This window comes from Mastigoproctus giganteus, chromosome 14, assembly GCF_048544385.1.
Source record: "Mastigoproctus giganteus isolate SK-2022 chromosome 14, ASM4854438v1, whole genome shotgun sequence".
Classification (NCBI taxonomy): Eukaryota; Metazoa; Arthropoda; class Arachnida; order Uropygi; family Thelyphonidae; genus Mastigoproctus; species Mastigoproctus giganteus.
Genome location: NC_143588.1, coordinates 91,561,323 through 91,586,724, shown reverse-complemented (window position 1 = coordinate 91,586,724; position 25,402 = coordinate 91,561,323). Strand labels below are relative to the sequence as shown.

At 41.1% G+C, this 25,402-nt stretch overlaps 1 protein-coding gene across 2 annotated transcripts in view; it reads right to left on the bottom strand.

The window, feature by feature from the left end:
* Nucleotides 1-25,402, bottom strand: part of LOC150075350 (sushi, von Willebrand factor type A, EGF and pentraxin domain-containing protein 1-like) — a 253,397-nt gene that overhangs the window by 58,839 nt on the left and 169,156 nt on the right. For both annotated transcript variants that reach the window (XM_090388279.1, XM_090388280.1), the window contains exons 12-13: nucleotides 20,993-21,060; nucleotides 10,523-10,676 (exon numbers count right to left, since the gene is read on the bottom strand). In XM_090388279.1, coding sequence (XP_090244405.1) covers nucleotides 10,523-10,676; nucleotides 20,993-21,060 — 222 coding nt within the window. The remainder of the gene's footprint in view (nucleotides 1-10,522; nucleotides 10,677-20,992; nucleotides 21,061-25,402) is intronic.

Here is a 25,402-nt window from a genome sequence, read left to right as displayed (position 1 = left end):
ACGGGCATGCCTTACTGACCACCTGGGGTGGCCTTTCCTATCACCCCATACGTTTGTCTTTCCCCCAGTCTTCAGTCTCTTCCCCCCCTATTCTGACTAATACGCCAGCGTAAACCCCACACAACTAATCAAAATTAACAATTTCTAAATTGAAACCTGAACCACATTAACCTCTCCTGGCTTATTCTAAACTTAAGTGTCCCCCCCCTTTTTTTTTAAGTTCTAGCCACTAAAATCTTAGTAAATTAGATGGCAGGACTTGCCAGAGTATATATAAGCTACTGGGTTCCTGGTCTTCCTCCATGGGGTGTAAGTGGGGCAACGTTGGACTCCAACAGGGGTTCAGTGGCTAAACGACAAGAAGAACAACAGTACACAACACTAAATGATCCAAGACCCACACACTTTTAAATCTCTGGCATTTACAGCATACTGTAACACACCACAACGTAAATTACGCAGAAATGGAGGAAACCCCTGGTGCCACTTCACCCTAAACACACTTACAATTACACTTACACTTACCAAGAAATATTGTTCAAGGTTTAGGCCTAAATGGATGTCAGGTGAACTTATGAGACATGTGGCAGAGAAGAAAAATGCATGGGATACATATAAATTAATGGGTTACATGGAAGCCTATGATAGATATAAGCTGGTCTGTAACCAAGTCACAAAGGAAGCAGGCTAAGGCAGATTATGAGAAATCTTTGGCAAAGGATGCAAAGAAAAACAGCAAAGAGTTCTTTACTTATGTAAACTCTAGAAGGAAGGGGATGAATCAGATTGGTCCACTGGATATCGATGGTTCAACTGGATGTTGATGATCCTGCTCAGGTAGATAACAAACTAAATGAGTATTTTACATCTACATTCACACATGAGTTATTCAGGGAGGAGAATGGTTGTTTGTTTGTTATTTGGTTTTTAGGAGCATTAGCAACTAAGGCCATATTGCTCCGGGATATGCGATGGTCATTCCCTGACCTTTCCGCATCTTCCGTATTTGGTGGTGACGGGCTTGAACCCCGGTCTAATCAAGAAGCGTGTGCTAAGCACTGCTGCTCCTTCCCACCTGGCTACGGAGGCGCGGAGGGGAATGGTTTGGGCATGCTCAATGCTGATGGGATTCTTCTTCTTGCTCAGAATAATCGCCTGAGAGAGCATAAATTCAAATTGAGGAAAGTTATTTGTTATTTGGTTTTCAGGAGCATTAGCAACTAAGGCCATATTGCTCCGGGAATATGCGGCGGTCATTCCCTGACCTTTCCGCATCCTCCGTATTTGGTGGTGACGGGCTCGAACCCCGGTCTAATCAAGAAGCGTGTGCTACGCACTGCTGCTCCTTCCCACCTGGCTACGGAGGCGCCTCAAATTGAGGAAAGACAGTTGTAGGATAGATGTGCAGAAGTTTTCCTTTAGCCAGCATGTGGTTGATTGCTGGAACAAACTGCCATCTGTTGTAGAAGTTGATAGCTTAAATAGATTCAAGGCAGAACCAGACAAATATTTGGAGTGAGTGGATGGGTGAAATTAGATTTTTTTTTTTTTTTTGGCTGATGCTATATAAGCTTGCTTTCTTGCATCAGGTGCCTTTACTAATGCTAATTTTCCCTGAAACAGAAGTCAAACTTATGGCTCTATAATTACTCACTTCACCTTTTGATCACCATTTGTGAATCGGGAACATATTCATACATCTCCAACCCACAGAGACCTCCCCAAATCCAAGGACACTCTGTAATTATGGCTAAAAGCTTGCTTACCTCTTTTGTTGCCTTTTTTAATATAATTAGAGAGTTCCTATCTGCCCCAGGTATCACACAAACAGCCTTTTGACATACAAAAGTGAATCATGAAGGTTGACGTAGCTTCGGGAGCAGATCTCTGAGGCAATTTTGAGTAAAAAAATTCATATTATTAACACGGGTCAGATTCTAAATAATTATGCAATGTTCAAAGAGTCTCAGCAACACACCACTGCTAATTGTGCTTGTAACTTGTACCCCTGCATGATCTTGAATGAACACAGCCTTACAAAACATGTGCAGTGTCATTCCTTTGTGTTCCACCATTACTTTCAAGATGCCTTTTACATTTACAATTGCTGAATATGCTAATATGGTATATATTTATGAATTTTTGATTCAAATGCTGTTCTTACTGTTCCTGAACACTACCAAGATTTTCCAAACCACAGAGTTCTAAACTGACAAGTTATTAGCCAAGTTTTCCAAACATTTAGAGATACCAACTAACTTCTCAGCTTTCACAACCCATATGAGTGATGGTTCAACAAAATGTGGCTGACCAAGAGAATATCATTGAGGTGGTACAGTGTAGTCCTTGTGGCAGTAAATGAACGATATCCATTTGTCTTAGTGCTTCCCAATCAAGAGTATGGAGAACATTGCATAAAGGAGACCTGTAGCCACAATATACAGGGTGTCTCAAAAATATTGATACAAACGTTTAGGGGAGGTAGGTAACATCTAAAGGAATGTGAATCGCATAGGAACCCATAACTGGAATCGTTACCGTAAGTCGGTACACGTCGGTACTCATTCAAGCAGTAGTCGCCGCATGAAGAGCATGCATCAATATATATGAACTGTGAGCTGGCAGACATGCACCTAGTGTATGGATTAGCAGAGGGCAATGGACGAGCCGCTCAACAAATTTATGGAGAACGCTTCCCAGACAGACATGTACCAGACCACCATTTGTTTGAGCGTGTGCATCAAAATTTGTGCGATTATGGGTCATTTAGAGGTAACAGGAGTAGTGCAGGCAGACCACGTTAGATGCGAACTCCCACCATGGAAGAAAGTGTGTTGAATGTCGTCCAGAATAATCCTACTACCAGCACATGTGCCGTTGCCTCTGCCTTAGGAGTGTCTCGCTGCAGTGTACAGCGTGTCTGGCACGATGATTCCTTACACCCCTTTCGTCTCCATAGGGTTCAGTTACTGCTCCCCCAAGATCATCCTGCACATGTGGCTTTTGCACAGTGGTTTCTCCAAGAAAGTGTTCAAGACTTGAATTTTCCAGCCTATGTTTTGGTCACGGATGAGGCTTATTCAACCAGCACAATGCTCATGTGTGGGCTCACGACAACCCACACGGTGTGCGCCCCCATGCGGCACAACATCGCTTCGCAATAAATGTGTGGGCAGGTATTGTCGGTGACTGCTTAGTCGGCCCATACCTGTTACCATCTCGCACAAACTCCGCTAAATATCGGATCTTTCTTGAACAAGTCCTACCAGGGTTACTTGACGATGTTCCAGCAAATGTGAGACTCAACACTTGGTTTCAACATGGTGGATGTCTGCCCATTATGGAAGGTGTGTTCATGACCATTTGAACAGGCATTTTGGGCATCGATGGATTGGCCGTGGTGGACCCGTTGCCTGGTCCCCATGCTCACCTGATATATCGAGCCTTGATTTCTTTCTGTGGGGGACCCTCAAATCTATCGTGTATGAATTGCCTGTGGAGACAGAAATGGATCTCGTGGCGAGACTCGTCTGCACTGCTGCTACTGTCAAAGAAACTCCAGGTGTGTTTGACCGTTTCCACCAATCCATGCTGCGTCGGTGTCACCCATGCATCGTGTCTCATGGTGGTGTTTCATGGTGGTGTCACAACAGCAAAACAACAGTTGAACAAACGACATCGACCAAAAACTTAAAAACTTATAATTCAAATTATTATCCAACAGAAAATTATAATCTAACTCACACACTTCAAATTGAAACAATGACATGTAAGATATGATATTAAACCCAAAAATAAATTAATATTAGGGATCAACATTCCTCTAAAAGTAATTTTTCTAACCCATGATGTTCATTTTTATTACAAACTCTTGGTGTTCTGAACAAATGTTTAAGCTTATTGTTATCTGAAAAATCATATCTGAGTAATAGGCATGTGAGATGCCTATTACTCAGATATATTTTTTTACATACTTCTCAAATTCCAACAAAATCAGGGATGCAGATCAAAAATATACTAAACAAATGTTATAATTCGTATTTATTTCAATCTAATAGCCATTTTAATTTTAATTTTTTTTTATTTGGCACATGCCATATGATGTGGCTGTTGCTAGGTTAAAGAATTTAGTCAAAAAAATTCCATACAAAGAAAATATACCCAACATATCTATACCAAAACAAATTCTAATTATATAATTAAATTGATTTTTTTGATTCTAGAAGTTGCAGAAATATTGGAGTCAGTGTATAATGTGTCAAGGAAGCTACTCTGAAGAAGATCCATCCAAAGAGGTGGTAAGCTTCATCATTTCTCAAATACTAGTTCAGTCCAGGAACTTTTCATTAAAAGTAATTTGTCTAGTTATGAAGACAAAGATGTGTTTTTAGTACTGAAACTGAATGAACAAAATAGTTATATATGGCATTCTGCCAATTCCTTACTCATTTCAAAGTGTTCCATTACTCAAAAAAAGTTGGAAAACATTGTTCTAATGGATAGGGTGAAAATGCAAAGTAGGCAATACTTTGTATATGAGGGCGCCTCCGTAGCCAGGTGGGCAGGAGCAGCAGTCTAATCAAGACTGCTGCTCCTGCCTCGGTCTAATCAAGAAGCACAAGCTTCTTGATTAGACCGAGGTTCGAGCCCGTGACCATCACGGGCTCGAACCATGGGCAAGGAATAACCACCGTGACCATGCGGTGGTTATTCCTTGACCTTTCCGCATCCTCCATATTTGGTGGTGACGGGCTCGAACCCCGGTCTAATCAAGAAGCGTGTGCTGCGCACTGCTGCTCCTTCCCACCTGGCTACGGAGGCACCTCCTGGCCTCAGAAATGATCCAACACATCACAGGGGGATGCAAGGTGATCACCCAGACTGAGTACACTCATAGACATGACTACGTAGCCAGGATAATATATCAGAAGCTAGTGAGGAAATACCAGTTGACCAAAGAAAGTGTACCATAATACAAGTATGAACCGCAGGCAGTACTAGAGACCCCTACCCACAAGCTGTACTGGGACCACGCCATAATAACGGATAAGACCATCCTGAACAACAGACCGGACATAACCCTTGTGTACAAGACAGAAAAGGCTACCTACCTGATTGACATAGCGGCACTCAACACTAGCAATGTCCAGAAAACCCATGACAAAAAAATTAGGATGTAAGGTGTAAGGTATATTGATGTCATGCGGCACCAGGGGTTCCCCCCATCTCCGCGTTGCTTTCATTGTGGGTGTACCAGTTTGCTGGGAATGCCAGAGATTTAAAAGTGTGTGGGTATTGTACATGTGTAATGTCGTGTACCGTTGTTCATCTGGTCATTTAGCCGCTGGGCCCCTGCTGGAGCCCAACGTTGCCCCACCTTCGCCCTGTGGAGGCAGACCAGGAACCCAGTAGACTTAGTTACTCTGGCAGGTCCTGCCGCTTAGCTTCCTGAGATTTCGGCGGCTAGGACCTTAAAAAAAAAAAAAAATCATAATATGTATGTATATGCACATGTATATACTCATTTCACTTGTCTGCATACACCATATGTTGTATGCCTATACACACCGCTGGGGGGTTTGATATTACATAGATGGATAGGCCGAGACTGGGCGAAGATTATTTTGAGTGTTGTTAAATTTAGTGTGTGGGGCGTTCGCATTGTATATAGATAGAGTAGGAGGGGAGACAGAAGACTGGGGGGTAAAGATAGAAATATGGGAGCGATAGAGAAGATGCCCCCAGTTGGTTAGTGAGGCATGCCCATGCCTCACCAGAGAGGAAAGGGGGAAGGGGGTTCGGCGAGGGGAGACAAGGAGTCTCTGCCCCGCCGTGGTAGGGTTGGAAAGGAATCGAGTCAGGTGCTCGATTCTGGTCCCCAACGAGTCTTGATGGCAGTGAAGCTGCATGGTTCAGGTCCATGTGGCCCTTTCGCAGATTCAGGGTTCAGTCAGTCGCGGAGTTGTAGGCCATGTCCTTTTATTCTCATTGGAGGTATGGAATTTGTTGTGGGAATAGTAGCTTGTCCCATTTAGTTTCCAGTTGTGTTGTTATTTGCTTGTTGGGCCAGTGTGGCTCGGCGTCTGTTAAACAGTTTCTGTGCAAATTCGGTGAATGCCATGTATGGTCCTTGATCATCCAGAATGAATTGCTCCTGATCCTTGGGTGAATGTTGTAGTCTTGTCACCAGCTGGCAGCGGATGTCGTCGTATTGGTGGCAGTCATACATTAGGTGCGACCAAGTTTCTGGAATGCCACAAGTGCAATTTGGGTTTTCAATTATTCGAAGAGTTGTTAGTTTGGTGTTTAAGGCACCATGTCCTGTGAGTAGGTACATCACAAACAGACCAGGTGCATACCAGGTTGGTAATTTAGGTTGGAATCTATGTATATTTGGAAAGAATTTATTTGTTATCCGACCTTTAATGGAGACATCCCACTGTGCCTGCCACACCTGCAGCAAGTGGGTCTGGAGTCTTCTTTTTTTCCGCAATGCGGTTATTTCCTGGATCTCCGTTGAAGTCAAGGTGTGTACAAGCATTGCCTTTAGCGAGCTCATGGAGGATGCCTATCCTCACCACCTCTAGGTCTAAGGGGAGGGTTCCTGCGATGACTTGCAGAGCGTGTGTGCTCACTGTGCTGCAGGCGCAAGTAGCAGTGAGTAGCATGATTCTATGTATGGAATCAAGTATTCTTAGGTTTGCAGCTGTGCTGGCCTACCAGGCACCAGCTGCGTATGTTGCGATTGGTAAGAAGGCTGCTTTATAATAAAACATCATCGTTCTCTGTTTCAATCCCCAGTCTCTTCGGGCAATTCTGTTTATTAAGGCAGTGCAGTTTCTTATTTTTCTTCTTACGTAGTTTAGGTGCGGTTTGAAGGATAAGCGGGTATCCAAGATGATGCCCAAGTATTTGAGCTCTGTGCTGAGCCTTATTGTTCTAGTGCCAATTTTAATTTGGGGTGGTCTGTGGATGTTCAGTGTTCCCTTTAAGAGTATGGAGTTGGTCTTCGTCGGTGAGATTTGTAGTAAGTGGTGTGTGGCCCAGTCTTGGAGAATTTGCACAGCGCGGTTTGCCAGTATTTCCAGTTGTGCCCTGGAATTAGCTTCTATTGTTAAGATGAGGTCGTCCGCGAAGGCTTGTGAGCGGACCCCTTCCAGATCCTTGTTTAGAAACTGGTCCATCAGGAGGTTCCACATTGTTGGTCCAAGTACTGACCCCTGTGGGCACCCTCTATATATTTTTCTTTCTATTTCTTTGTAGGGAGCTTTTATCTTGATTGCTCTGTCGGTGAGATAGCTTTTAAGCACATTGAAGAGGTTGCCAGGAACCCCTGCCTCCCGGAGCCGACCCAGGACGCTCGGCCACCATAGGGTGTCGAACGCCCCGGCAAAATCAATTGAGATAGCTAGCACGTATTTTTTCTCAGATTCTTGTGCTTGGGCAATTAGGCTTTGGAGTGCATCTACTGTGGATCGACCTGGTTTGAATCCGTACTGGTTTGGTGAGGATAGGTTTGCCTGTTAGTAGTGGTGATTTATTCTGGATAACAGTAGCCGTTCAAAAAGTTTACTTAGTACTGTGAGTAGTGTGATCGGTCTGTAGGAAGATGGCTGTTCTGGTGGTTTGTTTGGATTCTTAATTATTAGTTTAACATTGGCCATTTTCCAATCTTGCGGGTATGCTCCCACTGTGAGGCATAGGTTAAAGAGTTGGAGCAAGAGTTCCGGTTCTATTTCTACGACTTTTTGATTATTTCCAGCTCCAGGAGGTCTGGACCTGGGCATTTTTTCGCTGCTATACATGAAGCCGCCAGGATGAGCTCATCCGTAGTGAATCGCGGTTCTGCATTATCTGTTCTGTACTTATCATTTTCCCTACAGGTCTGGATCTGCTCCTCCGTTTGTGGGTCTTTGTGGGGATGAAAGGTGACATCTAGTATATTGTTTATTGATGCCTCCCAGGAACAGGTTTCTTCTCCTTGGGGTGTGACAGTGGTTGTAAGCACTTCACCTCTGGGGAGCTTTTTTGTGACAACCTTGTACACAACACCCCAGGGGTCAGTGTTCCCTGAGTTTGCTACTAGTCTCTCCCAGGTTTCCTTTTTATTTTTTCTTATGAGGGCGGTATAAGCATTTCGTGCTTCTCTATACAGATTTCTGAGCGCGTCCACCTCCTGCTCAGGCCAAGTTCTTCTTGCATTTTGGAAGTTTGTCCTTTTGGTCTGGATGTCCTTGCGAAGCTGTTGAAGTTCTTGGTTCCACCAAGGTACAGCACCAGGTTTGGGCCGTCTCCGTTTGATTGAGGTGTTTGTAGCCACTGTTATAATTTCGGTGATGGTCTTCTGGAGTTCATCAGGGTTCTCAGCTGTGTTGATTTCTTGCATCTGTCTGTTTTTGTTGTCTGTGAGGCTTTTCTGGAACAGGTCCCAGTTTGCAGTTTGCAATGCATAGCGTTGGGGCATTCTTTCTGCTGGCGGTTGTCAATTTAGGTTCCTGTTGAGTTGGAATGTCAGGGCCCTATGGTCTGAAGTGGTCCAGGCATCCTGGACCATCCAGTCTGTGATGTTTCCTGCTATGTTTCGAGTGGCAAGAGAGACATCTATTGTAGCCTCCCAACGGAGGTTGCAAAAAGTTGGCAGCTGGTTTGGTCTATTGAGGACTACGATAGATGAATCGTAGGATGTACACGAACCTGAGATATGAGGTCAAGGAGATGTGGCATATGCAAGAAGACCATCCCGATCATCGTGTCAACCACTAGTATGGTGCCAAAGACCCTACACAGCAGCCTAGCAGCAATAGGTCTCCCAGAGAATACCTAAAAGAACTCCAGAAAGGCACAATCCTGAACACTTGGAGGATAATCAGAGTTCCTCGACCAACAGTAACACAGACATTACAACCACCCTGTGTACTTGGTAGCAGTACATGTCATGGAATGGAATCCCCCAATCAGGGAGAAATAATATAAGAGCAACAACAATAATAATAATAGTAATGGCAGAGGGAGAGGCCTACAAATACTTGGGGATGATGCAGGCTCAGCAGTTACAGCACAAGGAAATTAAGGCCTGCCTGACCGAAAAATACCATCAGAGACTCAGAAGCCTGCTGAAAGCAAAGATGAACAGAGGGAACACAGTTAAAGCCATAAACACCTATGCAGAACCAGTGCTAACATACTCCTTCTGGGTCATTGATTGGACTAACACCGAGCTGGAAGATATCATGAGAAAGACAAGGACAATGATGACCAAGAGCCGCCAACACCACCTGAAATCAGCCATGGAGAGACTGACAATTGCCCGGAAAGAAGGAGGAAGGGGCCTGATAGGCCTCATCAAGCAACAGAAAACAGCGATACTAATCTGAAGGATTATCTCCAGAAACACACAGCAGCACTCTGGCAGGCCATAAGGAAGATAGACGAGTGATATACCCCACTCAACCTAAGCGAGGAGTCCCCTCCCAACTAGGAGGCACAAATGAAGCTAGAAAGATGCTCCATGGCAGACACTACAATGAGCTCCATCAAGATCACATAGATAAAATTGCTTTCAATGTATGGCTCTCAAGCAGGACGCTCTTCCCCGTGACCGAAGGATTCATGCTCGCCATCCAAGACCAGGTAATCAACACCAGGAACTATAGAAAATACATCGCCAAGGAGCCCGGAGTGTCCGATAACACATGTCAACGATGTCACCTGGCCTCAGAAACAATCCAACATGTAACCACAGGATGCAAGGTGATGGGTTGGATCGTGAGGCCAGACTGAGTACACTCATAGACCCAACCAGGTGACCAGGATAATACATCAGAAGCTAGCAAGGAAATACCAGTTGATCAAAGAAAGTGTACCGTACCACAAGTATGAACCCCAGGCAGTACTAGAGACCTGAACCCACAAGCCATAATAATGGATAGGACAATCCCGCACAACGTTGTGGACAAGAAGGAAAAGGCTACCTATCTGATTGACATAGCAGTACCCAACACTGGCAACCTGCAGAAAACCCATGGGGAAAAACTCAGGAAGTACACGATGGTTTTGTTTGTAATACTCTCGTATTCAGTCACAAATGAAATTTGAAACACGCCATAGCGGATATAGCAGCACTCAGATAACAATACCTAAGACAGGAGATCAAAGAGATGTGGCATATGCCACATCTCTTTGATCCCCATCATAAACTGATGTCAATAACAACCATTCCTATCATCGTGTCAACCACAGGTATGGTGGTTGACACGATGATAAAAACCCCCTACATAACAGCCTAGCAGCAATAGGCCTCCCAGCAAACACCTACAAGGAACTCCAGAAAGTCACAATTCCGAACACCTGTAGGACAGTCAGAAAGTTCCTCAACCAACAGTAACACCAGACATAACAACAACCACCCTGTGTACTTGGTAGCAATACTTGTCACAAGGTAGAACCCCCAATCGGGGAGAAATAATATAAGAGTAATAATAATAATAATAATAAATATTAAAATCTTCATAAAAGTATTCACCTTTAAGGCAAGCAGGAAAGGGTTCCCATCTCCCATCTTTGCAATGTACTCGAACATATTTGTCCTTGTGTTCCAAAATACCTTGAAATGCAAGAGGAGGATGACAGAATACGTAATAGTCAAAATCAAGTCTTACACGGTGAGGCTGATATACCTATAGGAAACTGATGTCAGATGATGTTTTAAATTTGCTTATTTCAGAAAAGAAATATAAATTATATAAACATGATTACTGTTCATTAATGGTTTGCACTGATTTTTAATCTTAACTTTGAATAAAAGCATCCATTTTATACTAACTTTATGGCATTAATTAACATGTCTGCTACCAGCTTTGGCAAATCAAAAGAAAATTATTCTTAAAAACAGGAGTTTTTTCCCACCCAGGTGGATTAAAAACCCCTTCATGTGCATCATCCAAAAGTGAGCATGTTGAGAGAAAGAATAAAAAAAGGAGAGTTACGGTTTATTTAGTACTTTAAATTAACAGGATGTGCCCATTACACAGGGTTATACAGAAATATTTAGCAATACTGTTGTAACACCGTGCTAGTAGTTGTAAAGTTTTATATTGGACTAGTGTATACGAGGAAAAGTGAATGAAATGAAAAAATCTGCTAATATTACAAAATTTACAATAGTATACTCCATAATAATTTAGCTATTTACATAATTTATTATTATTAGCCATATAGTGCAAGGAAGCCTGAGGCTTATGCTGCACCAGCCAAAAAAAATTCCCTGAGTCGTTACCCTGAGAGAGAGAGAGAGAGAGAGAGAGAGAGAGAGAGAGAGAGAGAGAGAGAGAGAGAGAGAGAGAGAGAGAGAGAGAGAGAGAGAGAATCAGAAATAGAAAGGCATCACCAAGAAAGAGAAGAATGATGATATCCTTTGCTCAAGGTTAAAGAAATGTTTCTGTTACTTTCCATTTCAATTATCCACAAACAGTAAGATGGCCAGCTGACACCACGAGGCAAAAATGAGTTTTAAAGCCTAAAATTCAGGAGCAAAAAAAATCAAAACTTTGCCATGCTTAGGTAACAAATTTGGCTTTAAAAAGGAAAAAAAGTAAATATTTACAAAAGAGAGCGTATGGTTTAATTTATTATAAAAATAATTATATTTTTTATTTTAATTATATTTTAATTTATTATAAAATTAAATATATCGCAGGAATAAATAAGCAGTTATCGCAATACACCATGTGCCAAAAGTGTTAGTCAATTATATTTTATTGATTAAAATTAGTTTTGTAAATTTTTATTGAGCATCTTCCTGTCCTAATCATCTTATAAATGTACATGTTAAACTTATGCTAAATTTACATAACATAGTTAGAAAGAAAAAAAAAATGCCCACAGACCATAACAAGATCTATTAAGCCAGTCATCAATCCTTTCTTTCTGAAGTTCTAAAATGAAATGTTTAGCAAAGAAAACTGATTAAATAAGTTTCTGCCAATTTGGAATTCAATATCAGTAATATTTTCAAACATTTTCTACCTCCTCCCAAATTGCTGTATCTTTTAAAAACATACATTCCATAAATCTGAATTCATTGAATGATTCATCTCATTTTTATTTACAAGTTATTTATTACATATGAAATATTTCATTTTTAAACAGTTTCATTTTGAATACCATGACCAGTTAAAATTTTGCAAAGAGAAAAAAACTTTTCTTCAATGTGTAACTTCACCATTTTCATTGGGTGAGGTACTTAAATTTGTTAATTTAACCTCATTTTAACATAACCAATGAATGTTCCAAAAATTGTGCAAGTTTTGGATCATTAAATTCAAAAAAGTATTTCCTTTTTGAATGTGGCAAGCATGGAATGAAAAACAGAGAAGGTCTCATTTCATGGTGGTTCAAAAAATGTTAGTGTGAATTTTAGCAGCTTTTATTCTGCAAGAGATAAATAATGCCTTCAATATGTCAAAGATTTTTAATATTTGGTTGGCCACTTAGTATAAACTTAACCAGCAAGTTTTTGAATGTGTCAGTATCTTCTAAAGAACAAACTTCTCAAATTTACAAACTTCGATCAAATAGAAATTAAAATTACATTGCATCCTTGGGTAAGATCCAATCTCCACTGAGATTGCAATGCAGATTATTCCACCACAAAATGCAAGATTTTTCAGCAGGAATGATAGATGATGAAGAGAGATGCAGCAGTAGTTAAAGGAATGGGTTATAATTTCATGAAAGGAAATTAAGACAGCTTAAGGTGCTACATGGCCTCTATTAATTGGGTAATATCTCACAGAGAACAAATACAATTGATTTATGGTATATCTTTAAAACATCAATCACAGAAGCCTTGAATGCATATATACCATTAAAAAAATACTCAATGAGGAGGATTCCAAGTTGAATGAATAATGAAGTTGCCAGATTACTTCAGCAGAAAAAGAAAGCATAGAAAAGTTACAGAGCAATAAAAAGTACTGACACCTATAACGGCTATGAAATGATCTGTAATAGTGCCACAGAAAAGTTAGGCTGGCAAAGGCAGATTATGAGAAATCGCTGGCAAAGAGAGCAAAGAGTGGGGATAAGGAATTCTTCACATGTATAAATGCAAAGAAGAGAAGGACAAACCAGATCGAACCTTATGTAATGGATGTGGGACAGTATTAGATACCCCAGCTGATGAACTCAACAGTTACTTTGCATTGATATTTACAGAAGAAAAACCCTTTGTATCAATGAGAAATTATGGGAGTGGAGTTCGAAAATATGTAATTAATGATATTGAAAATTCGTGATTATTTAATGAAAAAACTTTTGAGCCTATAGGCGAGTAAGGCTCCTGTGTTTGATAGCACATACCCTATAATTTTAAAGGAGGCGGCAAGTGAGTGCATTGCACCATTTATGAGATCATCACTGGACTCAGGGGAGATTCCAATGGATTGGAAAAGTGCCAACGTATCTCCAATACATAATGGCAGTTTTAAGAGTGTAGTGGAAAATTATCAACTGGTCAGTCTAACTTTAGTAGTAGGGAAAATCATGGGGGCAATGATCAAGTGTAGATTTCAGGATCATTTAGATAGAAATGGAATTCTGAAGGATACACAGCATGCTTTTATAAAGGGAAAATTACAATTAACAAATCTGGTTAGCTATTTTGACAGGATTACTCATGAGCTAGATTTAGGGAATAATTTCGACATTGTTTATTTAAATTTCAGCAAAACATTTGACTCAGTCCCACCTGAGCAGTTACTTTATAAGCTGGAATAGGCTGGAATCACAGGGAAAATCCTTAGATGGATAGCAGGATGGCTTCAGGGCAGGAGGCAGAGGGTTGTGACAAATGATTCCTCAGATTGGGTTAATGTAAGAAGTGAGGTTCCCCAGAGTTCAATACTGGGACCACTGTTGTTTTTGATTTTCTTAAGTAGCATTGATGAAGGGATAGAGGGTGAGGTGTAAATTTGCAGACGATTTAAAGATAGGTAGAGTAATTAATGATTACCGCCAAGCAGAGCCTCTTCAGAGTGACCTAGATAGACTTCAGGGTTGATCAGAAAAGTGCCAGCTCTGCTTTAATCCAGCAAAGTGCAAAGTCTTACACCTCGGGAACGGTAACCCCAAAATAGCTTATACAATTGGTGGAGCTGAACTAAAGTCAGTAGTAGAAGAAAGGGACTTTGGAGTTACGATACAGTCAGACACGAAGTTCTCCAAGCATTGTACCAGGTTGCAAGGAAGGCTGCATTGTGCACAGGTTGCATGGTGTCCTATCGAAGATTTATTGAACATTTGCTAGTAGAGATAAGGACATCATAATCCCATTATATAAGGCTATTGTTAGACCCTTGGAATAATATTTCAAGTACGGAGACCACACCTAAAAAAAGACATTGAGCTTCTTGAAAGGGTCCAAAGACAGGTAACTCGCCTGGTGAGATCAGCAAAAAAGCCTTCCATATGCGGAAAGACTTCAAATATGTGGGTTGCACAGCTTGGAAACTAGGTACCTTAGAGGAGACTTGATTGAGGTGTTTAAGGCTCTGAGAAGTAAAATGAATGAGGATGAAATTTTCACGGTTATAAATGGATTTAGAACTAAGAGCCATAAATTCAAGTTATGGGGGGTTAGTTATACTGGATTGGAGGAAGTTTTATTTTAACCAGGGAGTTATAAATTACTGGAATAAGTTACCTACGTGGGTGGTAGAGGCTGACAGTTTGGGAAAATTCAAAGGTCAGCTGGATAGTTACCTATGGGAGGAGGGAAATGCATAGGTTGTTTATTTACTTTCCTTTTATTATTTATTAATTATTTATTTTATTTAATATTATTATTTTACTTATTTTTGTTGGCTGGTGCAGCATAAGTCTTAGCCTTCCTTGCACTATATGGCCATTACTAATACTATCCCCTCTGAGAGCCTTGTAGATCTCAATCAGGTCCTTTCTGATGTGCCTGGTCACCAAGCTCTATATATTACATAACTGAAGTTTTTCTTCATACAGTTGCATTTTTGCAAATCTCACTATGTGGCTTGCCCATCTTTGGACCCTTTCAAGAAGCTTGATGTCTTTTTTTTTCAGGTGAGGTGTCCATACCTAGACATAGTATTCCAAGTGGAGTCATACGATTGTCTTATACAGTGGAATTATGACTTCCCTGATCTCTACAAGGTACTGTTTGATAAATCATCAATAGGACACCATGGGCTTTCCTGGACACCTGTTTACATTTCTCAGAGAACATCATATTTACCAGTATCACAACTCTCAGATCTCTTTCTTACTCTATTGCTTTTAATTCAACCCCACCAAGTGTATAAGCTATTTTGGCATTTTTATTCCCCAAGTGTAAGACCTTACACTTTTCAGAATTAAAATATACCATATTTCCCCATGTATAAGACGTACCCTTTTTCAAAACATTTGGGGTCTAAAAACTGGGTGCGTCTTATACAGTGGTTGTAGATTTTTTTACTTGCATTTCCTGCTTTTTCACACTTGTCTTTGCGCTCATTGTTTCGAACTTGTTACCGGTATATTAGGTTATGTTTTGCCACGTTCTGCCCAGAAATGGCTCAGAAAAGATTTTCGCACAGTGCTGAATTCAAGTTAAAAGTGATCCAGTTTGCAAAAGTGAATGGAAATCGTGCTGATGAATGTAAGTTTGTTCCTCCTCCAACTGAGAAAACAATCGAGACTGGCTACGGGAAGAAGAAACCCTACTGAAAACACCACAGCAGAAGAAAGCCATGAGAGGCAAGTCAGCAAAATAGCCTGATTTAGAAAGGGAATTAAAGATATGGATTGAAGAGCAAAGAGCAATTGGAATTCCTGTGTCCACAAAGATGGTTCAGCATTAGGCAAGAAGAATTGCTGATGAAAAAGAAGTTACTGATTTCAAAGGAGGACACAATTGGTGCTTCAGGTTCATGAAATGGAATGGACTAAGCATGCGTACATGCACCAGACTTGCCCAAAAGATGCCTGAAAGATATGAGCAGAAAGTCCTTGAATTTCATCGTTTTGTCATTCGATGTCGGAAGACACATCAGTTTGAGTTGGGACAGATTGCAAATATGGACGAAGTCCCCTTTCAATTTGATATCCCAAGTAACAGAACTGTTGATAAGAAGGGGGTAAAAACTGTAACTGTGAAGACAAGTGGACATGAAAAGAGCCATTATACAGTTGTTCTAGCTTGTTGTGCCGACGGAACCAAGTTGCCTCCTATGCTGATTTTCAAACGCAAAACAATGTCAAAAGAAGACATTCCTCGAGGAGTGATTGTCCACGTTCATGACAAGGGTTTGATGGATTAGGATGGTATGAAGATCTGGTTTGAGAAAGTTTGGAGCAGGAGACCAGGTGGGCTCTTACGCAAGTCTGCCCTATTGGTGCTTGATCAGTTCAGGGCACACATAACAAAAAACACAAAGAAGATTGCTGCAGAGCAAAAAACAAAACTTGCCGTCATACCTGGAGGCTTGACATCCCAGCTCCAACCACCTGATGTCAGCATTAACAAACCCTTCAAAGCTGCCATGAGAGACGAATGGAACCAATGGATGAAGTCTTCAGGGGACAATTTGACACCAGCAGAAAGAGTGAAGAAACCAACTATAGGAGAAGTTTGTACCTGGGTGAAAAGATCCTGGGATAATATCAAGATTGAGATCGTTGTCAAGTCATTTAAGAAGTGTGGCATTTCAAATGCCACAGATGGAACTGAGGAAGAGGCAATATATGAAGACAGTGATTCATCATCAGACACAGATGAGGACAAGCTAATAGATGATAGTTTTGACAGTGATGAGGAGTTGTATGAATTTTATAATGAATAAAACTTGAGTTCAATAACTTTATGTAATACATTTTTTTTCAAATTTCGGGCCCCAAAATTAAGGTGCATCTTATACATGGGGAAGTATGGTAGTTGCCACATTTCTGGCCATTCTTGAAGCCTTAAACAGGCTTTTTTTTTTTTTTTTTTTGGTAGTTGTTGGCTCATAGGCTTCTGTGGCCATAATGCACCTCCCAAGGTTTTCGCAGTACTTTGATCCAAGCCCGAGGCGGGAATCGAACCCGCGACCTTTGGGTTGCCAGGCAGGCACTTTACCCACCCGGCTAGCCCGGTCGGCTAAACAGGCTTCAAGAATGGTCAGGTAAGAAGATTATTTTTTGTTTGATGGTATATTTTTGAGGGTATATTATACAGGAATTTTGCTAGCAGGGATAAGGAGGTGATTACTCAAGGCAATGATCAGGCCTGCTCTTACCAGCAAGGCTTAAGCTCTGCAAATTGCAGCATCTAGAGACTAGGCACCTGCGAGGTGATCTAATTGAGGTGTATAAGGCCTTGAATGGTTTGAGCAGGCTCAATGCTAATGGAATTCTTCCACTTGCTCAGCTTACATGCTTGACGGGGCATAAATTCAATTTGAGGAAAGATAGTTGCAGAATATGTGTGGAAATTTGCATTTAGTCAATGGGTGATTGATTGCTGGAACAAACTTCCATCTGTGTGGAAGTTGATAGCTTAAATAAATTCAAGGAGGAACTGGACAAACTTTTGGAGCAATAGATAGATGAAATGGGAAGTGTGTGTGTTTTTTCTGGTGGCTGATGGTGTACAAGCTTGCTTTCTTGCATCATATGCCACCACTAATGCCCAAGGATGGTCATTTTTGCTTTTGACATTATTTAATTCCTAACTCTTAACAAATTTTATTCCCACAATGCCATGGAATACCATTCCTGTACAGTCTGTCCTCGTATAACACGTGTTTGCATTACATGAATTCGATCATACACGATTTATAAATAGGGGAACAATGTCGCATATAACATGAACGTAATTCGCTTATGCACAATTCACCTTTGTGTTTACAAGAAATGGTAGTCGAACGCAGCGGAATCACCACAACTGAACACAACACAACACAGTAGGAATGAAGAGAAGATTCTGAAAATTTGTTTTTATGATTTCGTGGAAGGGGAAACACATTTAACATAATAACGTAAAAATCAACAGAATTTCAGCTACTGTATCGGTATTATTGCAAATGTAATTAGTTCGACTTTTACTACCTGTTTATAACAGACTCCACTAGCAGGAACCACCAATAAACGGAAACTGCAAATTGTTTTTATTGTTTTATGGTAGTGACCTCCAGAAATGTGCTTTAGTAAAACATAAGCATGTAATATGTGAGAATAGTGTGTTTCCGCCTTTACTGCATTGTTTATTCAGTTTGTACACAGGCGTTGCATCGTTTATTCAGTTGCTACTTGTTTGCTGTGCGTTTATGTATATCAAGCTTGCCTCCTCATTTTTGTTCATTTTATAATTGTGCTCTATTCTCAAAAAAATGAGTAAAATACTTGAAAAAAAAGTATGAAAAGGAAGCGTTCTGGTGAAAATACTTCAGAGAGAAAAAGAAAAGCAATATCAATAGAAGAAAAATATGAAATTGTGAAACGCTTGGACCGGAATGAAAGAACATGCGATATTGTGCATGCTACAGGCCTAAATGAGGAAACGCTCAGAACAATTAGAAAGAATGCAGAAAAATTAAAAGCAACTTTCATAGCAGGAACAACACAAAGTGTAACAAAATCAGTTAGATCAAGACACAAAGAACTGGAAGAGATGGAACGTCTTTTATCTGTTTGGATAGAAGATCAAACAAAGAACAGATCAGGAACAAGTTTGCTTACGATAAAAGCAAAGGCATTGGCAATATTTGAAGACCTCAGAAATAAAGCTGAAAACACTCAAGAAGTGCCTTCCTTTACTGCCAGTAGTGGCTGGTTCAACAATTTCAGGAAACGTCACGCTTTCCATAATGTGAAATTATCAGGTGAAGCTGCGAGTGCAGATGAAGCAGCAGCAAAGGCATTTCCGCCGATACTGAAAAAACTAATTGAGGAAGAGGGCTATACACTGGACCAAATTTTCAACTTTGATGAAACCAGACTGTATTGGAAAAAAATGCCATCACGAACATATATCTCAAGAAAGGAAGCACGAGCTTCAGGCTTCAAGGCTGCTAAGGATAGGTTTACCGTTATGTTATGAGCAAATGCAAGTGGTGACTTGAAACTGAAGCCTGTTATTGTTTATCATGCAGCCAATCCATGAGCGTTAAAAGGGATCACAAGGACTACCCTGGGTGTTTACTTTAGGAACAGCAGAAGAGAATGGATGACAGGGCAGATCTTCACTGAACTTCTACTACATGTGTTTGAGGATGTGTTTCAAAGCTACTGCAAAAAGAAAAATTTGGATTTTAAGATTTTAATTATTTTGGACAATGCACCAAGTCACCCTTCAACCCTTGCTGAACTGTCACCAAACATCAAAATCCTGTTTTTACCGCCTAACACAACATCTCTTATCCAGCCACTTGACCAAGAAGTAATTGCTGTTTTTAACACTATTACACAAGCCGGACATTTAAGATGCTGATAGCAGAAACAGAGGGCGAAAATGCACCAACAGTTAAAGACATCTGGAAGCGATTCAACATTAAGAATGCAATTTACATAATTGTGGAGGCTTGGAACGAAGTGACAAAAGAATGCTTACATGGTGTTTGGCGGCCTCCTTTACCAGATTTTATTCGTGATTTTAAGGCTTTGATCCTGTAAATGAGCTTCCTAAATTAAAAGCACATTGTGTTGCCCTCGCAAAGCAGGTTGGCTTTGAGGAATTGGAGGAAGATGATTTAGAAGAGTTGCTTCAGTCTCATGAAGAAGAACTTTCAACTGAACAACTGCAACAACTTGTTGCTGGAGGGAAGGTGGAAGATGAGAAAGACGACGAAGTTGAATGCCTGAACACCACCATAAAACCGCTTTCTACTTCAGAGTTATTTTCAGTTTTAAATTCATTTGAGAAAAGTATGCAATGGCTAGAAGATAACGATTATAATGCAGAAAGAAGCAGAAGAGCACTTCATACAATTCGGTCTGCTTTGGAGCCATATAAGCAGCTGCTTTGTGAAAGGAGGAAGATTGCAAAACAACAGAAACTAGATGTCTTTTTTATGAAAACACCCAAGAAAGAGACAGAAAATGAGCCGCAGCCCTCTAGTTCTGGCGTGACCACATTTCGTCCAAAGTCTTCATCGGCATCTCCTCCACCTCCCAGTTCCAATAATGATGACAACCTGCCGCCACTTTCCCCATAATTACGCTGCTTCAGCCCTTTCCCTCAAGCTGTCTTCATTTACTTTTAAGGTAAGAATCTAAATTTAAATGATTAAATTATTAATTTTACATTTTTCAACTGTAAGTGTTTTATTACGATTATTTATTGTGTTTGGTAATGTTTTGGTTAAAAATGCGTGTCCAATCTTGGGTGGTCAGCACCTAACCCTATATTTTCCATAGGGCTTGTTGTTTATATTGCACGATTTTGCATTGCACGAGGGTTTCTAGGAACACAACTATCGTGTTATACGAGGACCGACTGTACACTGTACTTGATTTCATAAAACAGTTTTCATCTTCCTTCTCAACCAAAAACCTATATACGGTACTGGAGTATTATATGTTTCAACAGTCATTTCTGTTGGGATCATTATAAAAAAAATAAATAAATAATATTAGATACATAATTTGTAAATATAATAATTATTATTGGTAAGTAAGCATAGCTAGATAGCCATATCATTGTGACTTTCCATATGAATTTTCCTTAGAAAAATATCATAACGGTCACATGATTATTATTTAGTTGATTTGTGTATCTTTGCCTTAGGAAATTAAGTTAAAAGGATATTGCCCCTTTATATTATTTTAGTTAATAACAAAAAAATAATAAATAATAATAATTTGTTATTTATATATGATAAAATTTTAAATATTACATGCAGCTTATTAATTTGTTAGTAACCTCTAAATCCAAAATCCTATTAAGGGTATTTAGTTGCATACATCTAAAGCCATCCCTCATCCCTTAAAGTGGTAATATTACCTCATATATCCGACGACCATAGATAAAGATAACTTGTCCTCCCTCCAAAAGTGGAATTTCACAGGTATCTAATAAAATTATACCATATCAAAAAGTACAGTATTAGAGTAAAGAAAATATTTAACATTCTTTAAAAATTAAGAGAAATACACATTTCACTGTGTAAATTATGGTATGCATTTAATGAAGAATTTAGAATAACATAGTCATGTAATTATAGGATAACACAGTCATGTAATTATAGAATAACACAGCAATGTAATTATTACCAGCTGCAACTCCTCCTCTCTGAGGGCCTGCATCGGTAGCTAGATCAATGTTATAATGGAACTATTTACAGGATGATATACACTGAGTTGGCTTTGCATTAGCAACACTTATCTAATACTCCATGGGGCCACCTTTTGCCCATAATACTGCTCATACACATCTTGGCATGAACTCCACAAAGTGTTGCAGGGTGTCCTGTGGTAAAAGTGTAAAGTGTTCATTGTCTAATGGCCCAGGGTTCCCTCCATCTCCATACTGTGTACTCTGTTTGTGAAACACAGAACACTGTGAAGTCAGAGATTTTAAAAAGTGTAAGGTATATGTTTATGTTGTGTAGCGTGATGCTGTGTTGTTCCTCTGACCTTTTAGCCATTAGTGGGACCCCCCCCCCCCCCGTTGCCCACACTTTGCCTTGAGGAGGCAGGTCAGGCATAGAGGAATCACATTAGAAGTAAATACTCTGGCAGGCCCTGCCACTTAACTTCCTAAGATTTCAATGGCAAGGGCTTCAAAAAAAGCATATATTCAGTTAGAGTATGGGTGAAGACTGAAGAAAGGGGGGGAACAGATAGAAGTATGGAGATGATAGGGAAGGCAACCCCAGAAAGGTCAGAGGTGACTGGCCCCACCAGGAGAAAAGGGGGTGGCAGGGAGGGGGAGGAGACAGAAACTCGTCCCTTCTCCCTCTCTACCAGTGGAGGGGGGGTTTAAAGTGAACTGAGTTAGGGCACCTGGTTCAGACTGCCAGGTGACCAAGAATGGCAGCTGACATCTAGTGGCATGCTGGCGGCATTGTCAATTTTCATCTAGAAGATTGTGTTATTGATCACATCCGTGAGAGTCAAGTCCAGTAGTATATGAACCTTTTGTCTTTTATAGGTTGTCTTAATTCGTGGGTTGTCTCTATTCATAGGTTTTGGAACATTTCGGTGGTAGTTCCTGGGCAAGTTGTTCTTCACTTGGTAGTTGTCTTTGGTGGGTGACATCTTTGGAGCATGGATGGTGGTTCAGACGATGGTAATGCTGGTAAAATTTTTCCTGCCTTGTTCCAGTACCACAGGGTCCTGGGGTTCAATTAGTTGAGAGGGTTATCACGTTGCTGCGATTAGTTGTCTTCTCCTTGAGAAAAGCTGCTGTGTGTAGTTGGTGAGAGCTCAAAACTCTTCCTTAGTATCCAGTAGGTGGTTTTCCTTGCCTTTTGGTATATACGTCAGCTTTGTGATGAGCCGGCAGCGGAGGTCATCATAAAGAGGGGCACTCATGCACGAGGTGATCCCAGTCCTCAGTTCCTCCACAGGATCACATTGGGTTCTCTTCTAGGACAAAGGCTGTTAGGTTCGCCTTTATTGCACCATGGCCAGTAAGCAAATACGCAGCATACAGGCCTAGAGAAAACCATGTCGGGGATTTTGGATAGACTCTGCTAATATCTGGGATGAATCTCCTGGTGATGTCCCTCTTGGTTGAATTTGTCCAGTGGTCCTGCCACACCAGCTGCATGTGTGCTTGAAGTCTCCTCCTCTTCTCCATTTTTTGGTTGTTGGTTAGATTCAGCTCGGATCCCAAACAGGTCTGAGACATGCCCTTAGAAAGATGATACAGCATTCCTGTTCTCACCACCTCCAGGTCGAGGGGGAGGGCCCCCACCAGGACCCGGAGAGTGTGAGTACTCACAGTTCAGCAGGCATGAGAGATGGAGAGCAGGACCGTGCACTGAGTGGAATCCAGGATTCATTTGTTTAATTTGTTGGCAACAAGATTAGTGAATGGAACAAAGGGTTGCTCTTACGAGGAAAGGCTTAAATTTTGCAAATTACAGAGTCTGGAGACTAGGCACTGGCGAGGTGATCTGATAGAGGTGTATAAGGCCTTGAATGGTTTGAGCATGCTCAATGCCGATGGGATTCTTCCTCTTGCTCAGAATAATCACCTGAGAGGGCATAAATTCAAATTGAGGAAAGACAGATGTAGGATAGATGTGCAGAAATTTGCCTTTAGCCAGCAGGTAGTTGGTTGGTGGAACAGACTTCCATCACTTGTTGTTGAAGTTGATAGCCTAAACAAATTTAAGGCTCAGCTGGACAGGTATTTCGAACGAACGGAGGGGTGAAATGTGAGTGGTGTTTTTTTTTTTTTGGCTGATGCTGAATAAGCTTGCTTTCTTGCATCATATGCCTCTACTAATGCTAATACTGCAGTCGTAGCCCTGCTAAACCAAACTCCGGCTGCATACGTATTCACAAGAATGAAGATAGCCTTGCAATACACTGAGAGGGTTCACTTGCTGAGGCCCCAGTTCTGATGGGAGACCCTAGCAACCATGGCAGTATAGTTTCTTACTTTGGTTCTGATGTATTTGAGATGAACTTGGAAAGAGAGGTTTCTGTCTAGTACTATTCCAAGATATTTGAGTGGCTCCGACAACTTTACGATCTTGTTTCCAATTTTAATCTGTGGCAGTCTTGTAATACAGAGAGTTCCTTTAAGAAGCAGACAGTTTGTTTTTGATGGTGATATGGTCAGGTAGTGTGTTTTTGCTCAGTCCTGGAGAATTTAGAGCACATGGTTTGCCAAGGTTTCTAGCTGGGTCCTGGAATTTGAAGCCATCATCAGGATGAGGTCATCAACGAAGGCTTGATCATACCTCCCCGAGGTCAAGGCGTAGAAATTCGTCCATCACCAAGTTTCATAAGGTCAGCCCCAGGACTGAGCCCTGGGGGCAGCCACGGTGTATCTGTCTTGTGAGTTTCTGATAAGGAGCATTTACTGTGATCACCCTATTTGAGAGGTAGCTTTTCATAATATTGATTTTCATAATATTGAACAGATTGTCCAGTACATTTGCTTGGCTGAGCATGTGGAGGACACTCGGTCACCATAGGGTGTTGAATGCCCCTGCAAAATCTATTGCAATCATCAGGAAGTATTTTCTGTGTACTTGGTGGGTCTGAGTGAGCAGTGCCTGTAGAGCATCAGCTGTGGAACACCCCAGTCTGAAGCCATACTGGTTTGGTGATACTAAGTTTGCTTTCTCATAGTGGCTTTGGATCCATACATGGAGGAGACGCTCTAGGAGCTTGCTGCATACGGATGGGCCTGTATGAACTTGGTAGATGCGGTGGTTTTGTCGGATTTTTAAGGATCAGTTTCACATTTGAAACTTTCCAGTCATCCAGGAAGGTGCCAGTGTGCAGGCAGAGATTGAATAGGTGCAACAACAGCTCCGGGGCAAGCTCCACAACCTTCTTCATAATCTCAGGCTCAAACAAGTTGTGGCCCCAGACATTTTTCCCCCTTGATAAGAGCTGGGGCAGCTTGGAGTTCTTCCTGTGTGAACTGCAACTCAACTTGTCCAGTCTGATAGGTTTGTAATCATGCTGCTTGGTTGTTCTTGGATTAATGTGCAGATGAAAAATGTTGTTTAAGATATTTGAGACTGAGTCCCTCCAGGTGGTAGTTAGGTTTCCCTGTGTGGTTTCCATAGCAGTTTTCACTTCCCCCCCTGGGGATTTGTTTGTGGCGATTTTGTTCACCACCCCCAGGGATCCAAATTTCCTGTGTAAGAGACAAGTTGCTCCCAGGATTTCTGCTTTGATTTCTTTATTCTTTCCGTATACACATTTCTTGCTGTTAGATATACTTGTTTAAGTTCTTTGACCTCCACATCAGGCCAGGATCTTCTTGCCCTTTGGTACGCTTTCTGTTTGGCTTGTACTTCCTTTCTCATCCTTCAAAGCTCCTCGTTCCACCAGGGCACTGCCCCAGAGAAGGTTTTTTCCTTTTAATTGTAGCACTGCAGACTTGTGTTAATAAGGTGGTGATGGTGATCTCTTTTTGAAGAAGGTTTGGATTTTCAGTTTGCTTGAATTTCTGCTGCTGCTGTCCCACCACTTCCAGCAGGGCACCCCTGAACATCTCCCAGTTTGTTTTTTCTATTGCATATCTATGTTGCATTACTCTGGAAATGGGTTGTCTATTGTGATTTTTCATGATCCTGAATGTAATGGTTCAGTGATCCAAGGTCATCCAATCATCTTGGACCTTCCAGTCACAGATATAGCTGGCTGTGTTTCTTGTAGCCAGAGAAATGTCAGTGGTGGTTTCCCAAAGGGTGCTGCTGAAAGTGGGGAGGTTGTTAGT